Source organism: Gymnoscopelus braueri (genome assembly GCF_963280865.1).
Source record: "Gymnoscopelus braueri genome assembly, chromosome: 10".
Lineage (NCBI taxonomy): Eukaryota > Metazoa > Chordata > Actinopteri > Myctophiformes > Myctophidae > Gymnoscopelus > Gymnoscopelus braueri.
Window position 1 is genome coordinate 51,955,252 of NC_137611.1, and position 12,734 is coordinate 51,967,985.

At 42.9% G+C, this 12,734-nt stretch overlaps 1 protein-coding gene across 1 annotated transcript; it reads right to left on the reverse strand.

Annotated features, from left to right (window-relative positions):
- Positions 1-498: 498 nt before the first annotated feature.
- On the reverse strand, positions 499-10,743 carry bfsp2 (beaded filament structural protein 2, phakinin; the record flags this gene model as incomplete). The annotated part of the gene is made up of 8 exons (XM_080440557.1): positions 499-890; positions 2,205-2,449; positions 3,459-3,590; positions 4,337-4,498; positions 5,152-5,308; positions 7,303-7,385; positions 9,664-9,906; positions 10,489-10,743. 8 exons carry the CDS (start codon positions 10,741-10,743, stop codon positions 800-802), a joined length of 1,368 nt encoding a protein of 455 aa, XP_080296683.1. The 3' UTR covers positions 499-799.
- Between the last annotated feature and the right edge of the window lie 1,991 nt (positions 10,744-12,734).

Consider the following 12,734-nt stretch of genomic DNA (forward strand, 5'->3'; position numbering starts at 1 on the left):
TCAGAGGCAGGTGGGGCGGGTCTTTTCTCTCGCGCAGCAACTAGTCAGTTAGACGCGCTGTGATTGGCCAGTAGTCAACGCGATGTGATTGGTCAGTAGTGAAACAGCCCTGCGGAAGAGCCTTGTATTGAGATACCAGTCGCTCCAATGAACTGCAGAGGCCAATGAGGTATCTAGGTAACTTTCTATATCTATGAGTGCGCACACGTTATGACGAACCTCCCCGACAGATTCAAACGCAGAGCAGAATCTGTTCTTGAGAGATTATCAGCACCCTGACTCTGTTTGACCAGAATGGAACAGAGCCTTCATTAGTATCATTGGTAACACCTGTGAATGTCTTCACAATATGGCTGCTGTGCTGCTGAGCCTATGATCTGCTCTACTAGGCCTGCAGTGGTTCATGGCAGACAAACAACTCAAAGTCAATCTAGCAGCAGTCAACACATTTTCATTGTTTAATTTATTATTTCCAATCCATATCTTTTCAATAAAACATACAGACTCAAGTGTCCTGATTATTGAAGAAATAACTTAATTTAAGAGACGCTTTATGTCGTTAAAACATCCCACCAAAAATGAGCCGAACCGGCTGAAACTGGTGTGATCTCACAGAATAGCATGCTAAAAGGTCTTTAGAAAAAACACACGCCCTTCTCATTCTTCAGCTTAGAAACATTTTCCTCCAAGGCATGAAGCTGTTTTACACCATTTTTACATCAATTATTGTCCAGCATCACCAGTTATGAATATAAATGTGATTTGTAATTTGATTTGTTAGTGTGTCAGTTTGGGTACATTAGCACTTTGCCTTGCTTCCTGCGGGGGGCAGAGTTTTGCCGTCTGGTATCGGTACAGTGCCGCTGGCCCCTTCAGGCACTGAGCTGCCCCTGTAGAGGTGATATCATAATTAATATCATTAGTTAATATCGTACTGTAGAGCAGTGGTTCCCAAACTGTCTGTCGGGACCCCAGGGGGGGTCCCCAAATTATTTTGGGGGGTCCCCAGATGATTAGCTTAATGTGCAACATTGTTTTCTCACTCAAAGGTTAACAGACCAACATACAGTATAAGTGTATACAGGGTATCTGCACATTTCTAAAGTTACAATTTAAGGACTTTTAAGGCCAAATTGTCAAATATTACGTAAGTAAGAGGCAAACATTGTGAAAATAGCTGATCTACAAGCTTACGCCTCCCGCAACCTATTGATTGATTGAATACTTTATAATAACAGGTTTGATAACGGTACAGCAGTACAGTCAAGTTGTGTCCATTGTGGTCCGTTGTAGGCTACTTAATTCATCAAAAAGGCATAGAATATACAGTACAATGCTTTACATATCAGAAACAACACCAGTAGATCTGTGTACAGAGAAGAGAAGAAAAGGGTAGGTGGGGAGGGGAGGGGAAGCCACCAGGGTAAGGGTTCTAAGACTAATTATGATAGGAGGACAGCAATGCTTTTAGTTTAGTTTAGAGTGTAGATCGAGGGTTTTGAATGTCTTTTGACAGGGCATTCTGCATTTTTGGTGGCCATGTGGTAGAACTTTTCCCCATGTTTGTGTCAAATTTAGGGGGAACAAGGTCATGGGACCTAGCCTGGCATTGGCCAGACTGATAACGTGGATTCACTCTCACGTTCCTCCCCGGTATCAGTCTGGACTTCGGCCCATAGGGAACGAGAATGAGAAAATGATTTGGATGCTTTTCACTGTTGTACGGACAGCAGTTGAAACGCAGTCACTGATTGTCCCGATCATTTTCTGATTTCTCATACTCGCTCCCTATGGGCCGAAGTCCAGACTGATACCGAGGAGGGAACGTGAGAGTGAATCCACGTTATCAGTCTGGCCAGTGCCAGGCTACATGGGACCTAGCACCCAACCACACTGCCCTAACAATGCGTGCTTTGATTCCACGTGATTTGAATGTCTGAAATGTGGAAAAATAGCATCCTGGTTAATAGTGGTGGTGATTGGCATATCGTCTTTGTCGGGTGTCCAAAACGGATAAAAAAATAGCAAAAGTAGCAGATCTACAAGCTTTAAACGTGTCACTTCGTGTCGCATTTCGAACTTGTGTATCTGCTACTTTTGATGATCAAGTAGGGCGAAAAAACACAAAAAGTAAAAATATGGAGATAAGAGGTTTCTGCCTGACAACAACAGCAATAACAGACTCGATTAATTAATGGACTCACATGGGGGGTGGTGGGGGCTGGAAGCGGCTCTCCTCCCCGTCCAGGATGCCGTGGTACAGTCCGATCTCCTGCTCCAGGCGGAGCTTGTTGCCGAGCAGCGTCTCGTAGTCGCGGCGCTGCTGCTCGATGTCGCCGCGGACGTCGCTCAGCTCCGCCTCCAGCTTGGCCACCACGGAGCCCATGTTCTGCAGCTCGATGTCGTGCCAGTGCTGGGCGTCGCTCAGGGAGTTCTCCAAGCCACGTTTCTGTTATAGGAACACATGATTGATTATTATGATTGTCAGTGGTGGAAAAAGTACTTTACTTAAGTAAAAGTATCAATACTGCAATGTAGAAGTAGGCTACTCTGGTACAAGTAAAAGTTCGGAATTCAAAATGTACTTGAGTAAAAGTACAAAAGTATTGGTATCAGCATGTACTTAAAGTACCAAAAGTAAAAGTAGCCTACTAAAATGTTTGAAAACTAGAGGTCCGCGCACGGGGCTCTAGTGAGGGCTCGCTTATTTTGGGGTTCCAAAATCGTGGGATAAAAATTTCCCCCAAAAATAGCCTAGGTATAAAATAGGGCTGAAGTGGTTCATGTGTGTTTTAATTTATATCTGCAAAGTAACTAGTAACTAAAGTTTTCAAATACTTGTAGTGGAGTAAAACACATGACATTTTAAGCCTTTTTTATTTAGGTGCAAGCATACAGTGACTGCAATATACAATATTTGCCTCTGAGATGTAGTGGAGTAGAAGTAAAAGTATTGAAAATGGGAAATACTCCAGTAAAGTAAACATTCCTCAAAAGTTTACTTAAGTACAGTACTTGAGTAAATGTACTTAGTTACTTTACACCACTGTAAATCACACACAATGTTGAGCATCGCTCTTCCCCAGACCACGCTTCTGTTCAAAACAAACAGCTAACTAGATTCTAACTAACTAACTAACTAACTGAATGATTCTGTTGTAAGTCACCCCTTGGAGACTTATATTTATATTATATTTTTTTACCATCAAATTATTGGCTTAGGAAAAAAATATGAATTCAAGTTTCCATGGGGTTACTAATCGATAGGAAAAAAGTCATTTTGGGGGTGAACTATCCCTTTAAGTTGGAATTTGTATTTATCATCTTATTGTTATTATGTGTGTGCGTGCGAGATGTATTTTACCTCTAGATTTAACCTATGAAATCCTTTAGTAGTTGGTTTGACATCTAAAGTTGAAACCGTAAAATGACAGTGTTTAGAGTTAACTATTTCTTACCAGAGCTCTGATGGACTCGGTCTCTGCCTGCAGACTCTGGATTCTACAGCAAGCGTCGTTACATTCAACCTTCAGCGTCTCCAGCTCCTCTTCCTCACGACTCAGTTTACTGCTGCTCACACACTCTGCCTGCTACACACACACACACACACACACACACACACACACACACACACACACACACACACACACACACACACACACACACACACACACATACACACACACGTTCAGTTTACTGCTGCTTGCCTGCTACATAAACGCAACAACACACACACACACACACACAGTATGTACACGTACACACACACATACGTAGACACTAGGCCTGTCACAATTATAACATAATCGTCAAATAGCAATTATTTGAGATAATTGTCATAATCGCGTCCATGTTGAAAACATTTCGTACATTTAAAAAAGAAAAATCAAAAATAGATGATCTACAAGCTTACAACGCGTCACAAAGTTGTAAGCTTGTAGATCATCTATTTCTGCTATTTTACTATTTTTTTAAAAGTATAACATTATTAAATATGTCAGCAATGTATTTGTATATTTAAGTTATTTTTCATATCTGCCCGTTTTATTCCGAAGCCTAAAAGGCAAACAGAAATGTAATTTTCTTTCCATTTTTTGTTCTAACGTTCAATGCAAATAACACAATTAAATCACCAATCGCAATTATTTGTATGACAATGAATCGTCAACATAAATACTGCAGTCGACAATCGTGACAGCCCTAGTACACACGTGTATACGCATGGATAAAGTGATAAAGCATAATGTGGCACAGATTCAATGACTGACACTCCAGTACAGTTACACAGTCCATGATAATAATAACATTGTCGTTGTTGTTATCTATGCATTGTTACTTTGCATTCCAGGTAGCTGTCGGTCTCGGCTCGGTTCCTCTCGATGACTCTCTCCCATTGGTTCCTGATGTACTCCAGTATGTGGTCCAGACTGGTCTCAATAGGAGCGTCCGGTTCGTCCACCTCCCGACCCGCCAGCTGGCTGTACAGAACACGCACATCCTGTACGGATCACAACACAATGACATCACTTCCTGTACAGGTTAGAACACACCCATTCCATTGACAGCTCAATACGGTAGTGATGGATCATGAGTTAATAAGGTAATAATGTAATAAGTTAAAGGCAGGGTAAGTGATTTTGTATTTTTTGTTTTTTTTGTTAAAAGGTTAAAGTATAATATTCTGATAGTAATCATTGCTACAGAGCGTTTGTTCGGTCACAGGGGTCTCTCCAGCTCTTTAGTAAATAGAATTATGCACATTTTCAGGTAGGTGACAACATTTAAGCCAATCAGGAGAGAGCACTGAAAATGCATTTTCTGTTTAATAAAGAGCTGGAGAGACATGGAGACGCCTTTTACTGAACAAACACTCTAAAGCAATGAGTACTATCAGAATATAGAACTATGTAACACTCATTTTAACTAAAGTAAATCACGTACCCTACCTTTAATATGGTACTTCTAGGTGGTTTTGTTCCCGATCAGTAAGGTAATAAGGTAGTGATAGATCATAAGGAACCTCAGATCAATAAGGTAATAAGGTAGTGATAGATCATAAGGTACCTCAGATCAATAAGGTAATAAGGTAGTGGCAGATCATAAGGTACCTCTGCTCCAGGTGAATAAGGTAATAAGGTAGCAATAAGGTACCTCTTGGTGGTTGTGCTCCAGGTCGTGGAGCTGCTCTCTCATGCTGTCTATCTGAGCATCCAGTTCAGTCTTGGTGAGGCTGGCTTCATCGATCACTTTATACAAAGAGTTAATCTCCTCTTCTACTGCCTTCCTGAATGGCTGCTCATTCTCATACCTGCACACATCAACAAGATAGTGATCAATAGAATAGTGATTGATATGGTAGTCATCAATAAAGCAGTGATTGATAAGTGAGTGATAGTAGTGTTTTAAACAGACAGTTGATCTCCTCCTTCCTGAACCAAAACGGTGTTATACTATGTAGTCTGATGTGTCACTTATTCTCATACCTGCTAACACTGCTAAGCCTCATTGTCTTCACCAGGCTGGGTCGGCCGGGAGGTGAAGACAATGAGACAATGACCACATTCCTAACTTCCACACTGAGTGCGGAGTTAGAAAGAGAGCAGAGATTTGGGGATTGGAATTTAGCTAATGTTTTCAACCCTGTGGTCTGTCTGTCTGTCTGCCTGTCTGTCTGTCTGTCTGTCTGGCTGTCAGAGTGCCGCGCTACGAGCATGTAGATCTGCTATTTTTGAAAAAAGTCATGAAAGTTTGGGCAAGTCGTTTGAATATATTTTTTTCAAGCGATTATTTTTTTACTCAAATCCTTGCTTCTGGGGGATTCTACTAATGTCTTCAAAATCCTACAGTTTAAAAAAAACATATGTTTCTATATCAGTGATTCTCAAACTTTTTCTTGTCAACCCCCAAAATTATATGTATTTGGCCGCGACAAAGGCTTGTGTTGAAGTAAACGAATAAGATCAATACTGTAGATAGACCTTCATCGACCCCACAGGGGATATTCAGTCGCCAAAAGACAGCAGTTAGAGTTACAGAGTTACCGATACGGAGTAAGAAAAGTACCGTAGGATACAGCAATACAAAGGGAAGCAATAACATTAAAGCACCATCAATAATGAACAACAGTATATTATACATACATACAGATAGCCTGCACTATGCAGAGCAAAACATAAATTAACATCAAATAAGCTTTACATCGTCCATCGTCTTCCCCATTTGATTTGGAGATCTTTCGTCTCACGCAAGCATGTTTACTAAAGCTCATGTTTTCATGCAGTATATTAATTATGATACAATCACTGCAGGTAGAAAGGCGTCATCACATTTCACAGAATAATGTGTGAATGAACGTTAACGTTTATGTCATGTCATATAAGGTCATGTCCTATTGGCTCATGTAATCATAACGTTAAGTTTATGTCATGTTATATAATGCAGCGGTTCTCAACATGTGGGTCGGGACCCCCAGGGGGATCCCCACATGATTTTTTGGGGGGGTCCCCAGATGACAGTAAAAGTGACAGTCCTTAAAGGACTTTTAAGACCTTTTTAATAAAAAATAAAAGAAATTAAATGAAATGAAAAAAGACCATACTGCATCATTAGTAACAAACTATACAATAAAAACTGGTCAAACATTAGCCAAATAATATAAGAAAGAGGCAAACATTGTGAGCTTGCGAGGTGTTGTAGATCTTGCTATTTTCAGCTATTTTCATAATATTTATCTGTGGAACCTAGTCGAACTAAATGTAATGCCTCAACTCCTACATTCCAAGTGTTGTCAGGGTGGGGGGTCCCAAGTTCAAATGTTTAATTTGGGGGTCCCCAGTTCAAATATGATTATTTTGGGTGGTCCCCAGTTCAAATATGATTATTTTGGGGGGGTCCCCAGTACAAATATGATTATTTTGGGGGGTCCCCAGTTCAAATATGATTATTTTGGGGGGTCCCCAGTTCAAATATGATTATTTTGGGGTGGTCCCCAGTTCAAATATGATTATTTTGGGGGGTCCCCAGCTCAAATATGATTATTTTGGGGGGTCCCCAGTTCAAATATGATTATTTTGGGGGGTCCCCAGTTCAAATATGATTATTTTGGGTGGTCCCCAGTGCAAATACGATTATTTTGGGTGGTCCCCAGTTCAAATATGATTATTTTGGGTGGTCCCCAGTTCAAATATGATTATTTTGGGGGGTCCACAGTTCAAATATGATGATTGTGGGGGGTTGCGGCCTGAAAAGGTTGAGAACCACTGATATAATGGCATGTAATCATGTGGTTTTATTCCCACTGACCTGTCTTTAAAGTCTTCAGCGTTGGCGTGGATGTTCTCAGTCTGCAGCATCAGTCTGGCGTTGTCCAGTATGGCCTCGCTCACCTGTCGGGGTAAACTACAATTTACAATCGATTACAATGTAGGCATTTAGCAGACGCTCTTATCCAGAGTGAATCAGAATAAGCAGAATCAATAATAACTAGAGAAAGTGCTCCTCGGAGCACAGGTCTCCGCCAGGTCAGGTACGTTATTGTGGCCTCCTGGTGGCGCTATAATAGGCCAATGTGAAAAGGGTGCCATTTATTCTTAGGTCGTTCACGGCAATCGGACACTGCATTCATGATTTGAGGCATTTTGTTCTAAAAATGTGTTTTCCTAAATTAGACCTGCTGGTGGCGCTATAACTGGCCAATGTGAAAAAGGGTGGCATTTCTTCCTTGGCCTAGTGGGAATGTGTTTGTGAAATTTCACGGAAATCGCAAGCTGCGTTCATGATTTGAGGCATTTTGTTCAAAACGGACCAATCCTGCAAATTTTGGAAGCGAACCTTAGCCAATGAGGATGGAATATGGGAAATCGGACAGATCCGTGTTGATCACATGACTATAGAGATACTGTGTACCGATTTGCGTGACGTTTGGATAAAATCTGTAGGAGTAATGTAAAGAAATGGGTTTTTCACAAATCGTCTCCAGGTGGCGCTATAACAGGCCATGTGAAAAATTTGAGGCAGAGATTCTAAATTGGTATCCAGGGAGTGTGTGTGCACAGTTTCGCAGCGACCGGGCCAACGGTGCCAGAGATTAGCTGCTAACACACAGACAGGACACACGGACACACGGACACACACACGGACACACACACGGACGGACGGAGGGTAAAACATACTCTCTCAAGACAATAATAAACTCTAGTCAATAAACAACAAGGTAAAAGTAGAGTACATAGAGAACAATGTAGGGCCTCAAAGAAACTAGGATACCAGGTAAACAATGAACCTAGTATCTGTCTAATAACAGTACCTTTTAGGCTAACAATGAACCTAACATTCTTAACAATGTTGTGGCCACGGTAAAACAATCAAAGTAACACAAATATGAGGAAACAGGGATCTACTGTATCTGCATCGTAAAACTAGCATCCAGAAGAAATACAAGGAAGTAAAGTTTTAGGTGGTTAGGTGGGGTCTGAAGAGGAGTGCTAGGGGGTTAGGTGGGGTCTGAAGAGGTGAGTGCTAGGGGGTTAGGTGGGGTCTGAAGACATGTGGGTCTTTAGACAACGGCGGAACATTGGGAGTGAGTCTGCAGTTCTGACTGAGATGCAGAGTTTATTCCACTGTTTGGGAGCCAGGAGGGAGAAGAGTCTTGGACGTGTGGAGCGTTTGTCCAGGGTGTTTAGGCTCGGACAGCATTCTTGTGCTAATCTAACTGAGTGGGGGGAATCTGCTATTTTTTACTTTAGTTGGGTTTATCATGTCTTGAAGCTAAGGGGGTGCCATGCCTTTGGTTGCCTTACCTTATCATCACCAGTGTTTTGCACTGGTCGCGGGCAGCAACCGGAAGCAAATTAATGGATTGGATAGGGGGGGGGGGACATGTAAACATTTTGGGTGGTTGACGACCAGGTGTGCTGCGGCATTCTGGATTAAATTAAATTGGGACTGGGACAGACTGACACTACTGTTTAAAACAAGGGTGGGCAACTTTGATGATGGAGAGGGCCACTATATTTCCACACTCACTCCAGAGGGCCACATTGCATTCGGGCAGACACCTCTTATCTCCGTATTTTACCTTTTTTTCGTAAATTAATGCTGTACTTCGCCATTCTGTCCCACTAAAGTAGCAAAAATAGCAGATCTACAAGCTCAAAACGGTCGCAGTGTGACGCGTTTTGAGCTTGTAGATCGGCTATTTTTGCTGTTGGAATCCAGATTATTATTTTTTTGCTCTTTTTGAATTAGAATCCTGAAAAGTAACATTTTTATTTCATTTCAAATGCATTTAGTTATATTCCTGTTAACTTTATGAACTTAAATACAAATACATTGGACATAAAAAAGACAATAGAAATGGAATACTAGTCATTAAGCTACCAATATAGACTGAAGCAATTAAAGCGGGTCATGTTTGCATGTTTAGAATTGTAACAGCTGAAATCAATAATATATCAGTATTCCGATATTAACCTGCGGGCCGCATTAAGTGAAGGTGGGGGCCGCATGTGGCCCCCGGGCCGCCAGTTGCCCATGTAAGGCCTACATAAAGGTTTATTGTGATTTATTGTATTCTTGACATCTACGTCAAACAGGAAACATTTTAAATGTTTTACGTCTGTCGGTATCTGTCCGTAGTAGATTGTTAATGTGCAGTACCAGTACCTGCCTGTAGATGTCCTCCCAGTCCTGCCTGAGCGGGCCCCAGGCTCCGGCGCTGGAGCTGCGGCGGTCCAGACAGTGTCTGATCTGCTCCTCCAGCTGCTGGTTGAGCTGCTCCAGGGCTCGAACCTTGTCCCGGTACTCCATCAGACAGCTGTTCAGGCCCAGGGAGCCGCCGCCACTCTGGTGGGCGCGCTCTCCGGCGCCACCGCGGGACACCACCGGCACCGAGGTGCTCCTCAGGCCCTGCAGGGAAAGGGGCCCGTCGCAATTACTACTATGTAACGCCCGGGATACGAATCCGGGTCTCCCGCGTGGAAAGGCAACATCTTAACCGCTAGACTAAAGGGAATTCCCTGTAGGCCGAGGGAGATATTAGGCTTTTAGGTCATCAGGCAGAGACTCCTACATGCTAGATGCTACCTACATAATCGCCTAATCGCAAATGATTTGACATAATCGCGATTATTTTCCATAATCGCCATAATCGTGTCGATGTTGACAATTTTTCACATACATTTTCAAAGATAGTGGATATAGCAGATCTACAAGCTCACAACGCGTCGCATCGTAACGTGTTGTGAGCTTGTAGATCCGCTATTTCCACTATTCATATTTGTATAGTTATTAAATAATGTCAGTCATTTCTTTAGGTTATTTGTCATATCTACCCTGTGCAACTTCAAAGCCTGAAAGCCAAACAGAAACACCATTTTTATTCATATGTTCCAGTGTTCAACAACACAATTAAATCAATTATTTGAGGACAGCTTGAGCGACAATTAATCGTCAAGTGAAAATGTCATTATCGTCGTGACAGCCCCATACCTGCAGGAACACGCTACTGATGCCCAGGGCGCGTCGGGACACCCGCGTGCCCAGGTTGGAGGTCATCATCCCCATCCCGCCGATCATCATGGGCGCCGTCCCCACGAACACGCCCCTGTGGCCACCGCCGGTGATGGTGGTCCCGGAGCCCGGGACGCCCATCCTGGTGCAGGAGGCTGAGGAGGAGGAGGACGAACGCCCCTCCGCGGAGGAGGGCTGACCCAGGAAGGAGGATCTACGTCTGGGCAGAGGCATGGCTGCTGCTCCGGTCAGCTTGGATGTTGATTGTGTGTGTGTGAGAGAGAGAGCTGCTGTAGCCTATGGAACCAAACAGCCCGCTCAGCTGAGCGGCCGGGACATTTATTGTAGTCGAGCGCTCTTCTGGAAAACGGTCCGTCTTTTGTTCGGAAGCCGTTTGTGTTGCTCCACCAGCGAGAGTAGGAGCCGGGGTTCTAGTGGCTTTGAGCTCTTTGTGTGTGTTTTTAGTTGTTCGTTTGTTTTCGTTTGCCTCAGCAGGGAAGCTGTGTCACGAACACTCCAGTGAAACAAGCTTCAGCCAAGACAAAGTTATACCACAACACCGAACCTAACCCTGTAACCCTATGACACCACCACCACCACACCAAAGCACTTTATTTAACTGGTTAAACAAGACTATCCCACCACACCAAAGCACTTTATTTAGCTGATGTTCATTTAAACATCTACTAGGACTAGGGACATGTACTGTTTTTTTATTCCAGGCTAAACTTCAGATTTCAAGGTTGCTGTTGTTTTGTGACATGTACTTACAATAGGCCTACAACAGCTGTGGCAACATTTCAGGCAGTGACATGACGATGAACATGACTGTTGTTTTGGTGGGTGGTGATAAAAGTATTGAATGATGTTGTTGTTTTGGTGGTGATAAAGCTATTCATTGTCTCCGCCAGGCCGAAGGCAGGGTGCCGAGATATGTTTTGCCCCCTGTCCGTCCGTCTGTGTCCGTCCGTCTGTCCGTCCGTCCGTCCGTCCGTCCGTCCGTCCGTCCGTCCGTCCGTCTGTCCGTCAGAACCAAATCTTGGGGCAGATTGGCCTGTTATAGCGCCACCAGGAGGCAGAGTTTTACAAAACATTTTTTTTATATTACTCCTACAGATTTTTTCCAAACATCACGCAAATCGGTACACAGTATCTCTGTAGTCATGTGATCAAGACGGATCTGTCTGATTGTTCATATTCCTTCCTTTTCGGCTGAGTTTGGCTTCCAAAGTTAGTAGCCTGTTTTAAACAAAATGCCTCAAATAATGAACACAGCGTCCGATTGTTATGAAACTTTGACCACACATTCTAGGCCAAGGATGAAATTTCACCCTACACTTTTCAAATTGGCCTCATGATGGCGCTATAACAAACAGATACGCGTTTTTACCTAGAACTGGACCGATCGGTGTGAAACTTTGCATGTGCACTCCCTAAAGCCCAAGGAAAAACCTTTGCCCTGCATTTTTCACATTGGCCTTTGATAGCGCCACCAGGAGGCCGATTTTTGTATACACATCTTTGGATATTAGATTTTGTCCAAACATCACGCAAATTGGTACGCATTATCTCTATAGTCATGTGATCAAGACGGATCCGTCCAATTATTCATATTCCATCCTGATTGGCTAAGATTGGCATCTAAAGTTTGCAGGAGTGGTCCGTTTTGAACAAAATGCCTCGAATCATGAATGCAGCGCCCGATTGCCGTGAAACTTCACATAGGCCTGTTATAACGCCACCAGGAGGCCGATTTTTCATATTTCATCCTGATTGGCTAAGATTGACTTCTACTACCTGGCCTGGTGGAGACTTGTGCTATCGAGGAGCACATTCTTTCTAGTTGTGTTTTGGTGGTGATGTCATGAACATGTTTGAGAACCACTGAATTATAGCATAATAGTAATTACTAGTTGAATGTTGAGTTGTATTGCCAGCATGAAGCAAAGTAAATTAAAGTAAATGAAATGATTCCAGTGAGTCTATAGTAACTGGTTGCTGAGGTGAGTTATGGAGCATTCAGTGAGTCTATAACTGGTTGCTAAGGTGAGTTATGGAGCATTCAGTGAGTCTATAGTAACTGGTTGCTGAGGTGAGTTGTGGAGCATTCAGTGAGTCTTTAGTAACTGGTTGCTGAGGTGAGTTATGGAGCATTCAGTGAGTCTATAGTAACTGGTTGCTGAGGTGAGTTATGGAGCATTCAGTGAGTCTATAGTAACTGGTTG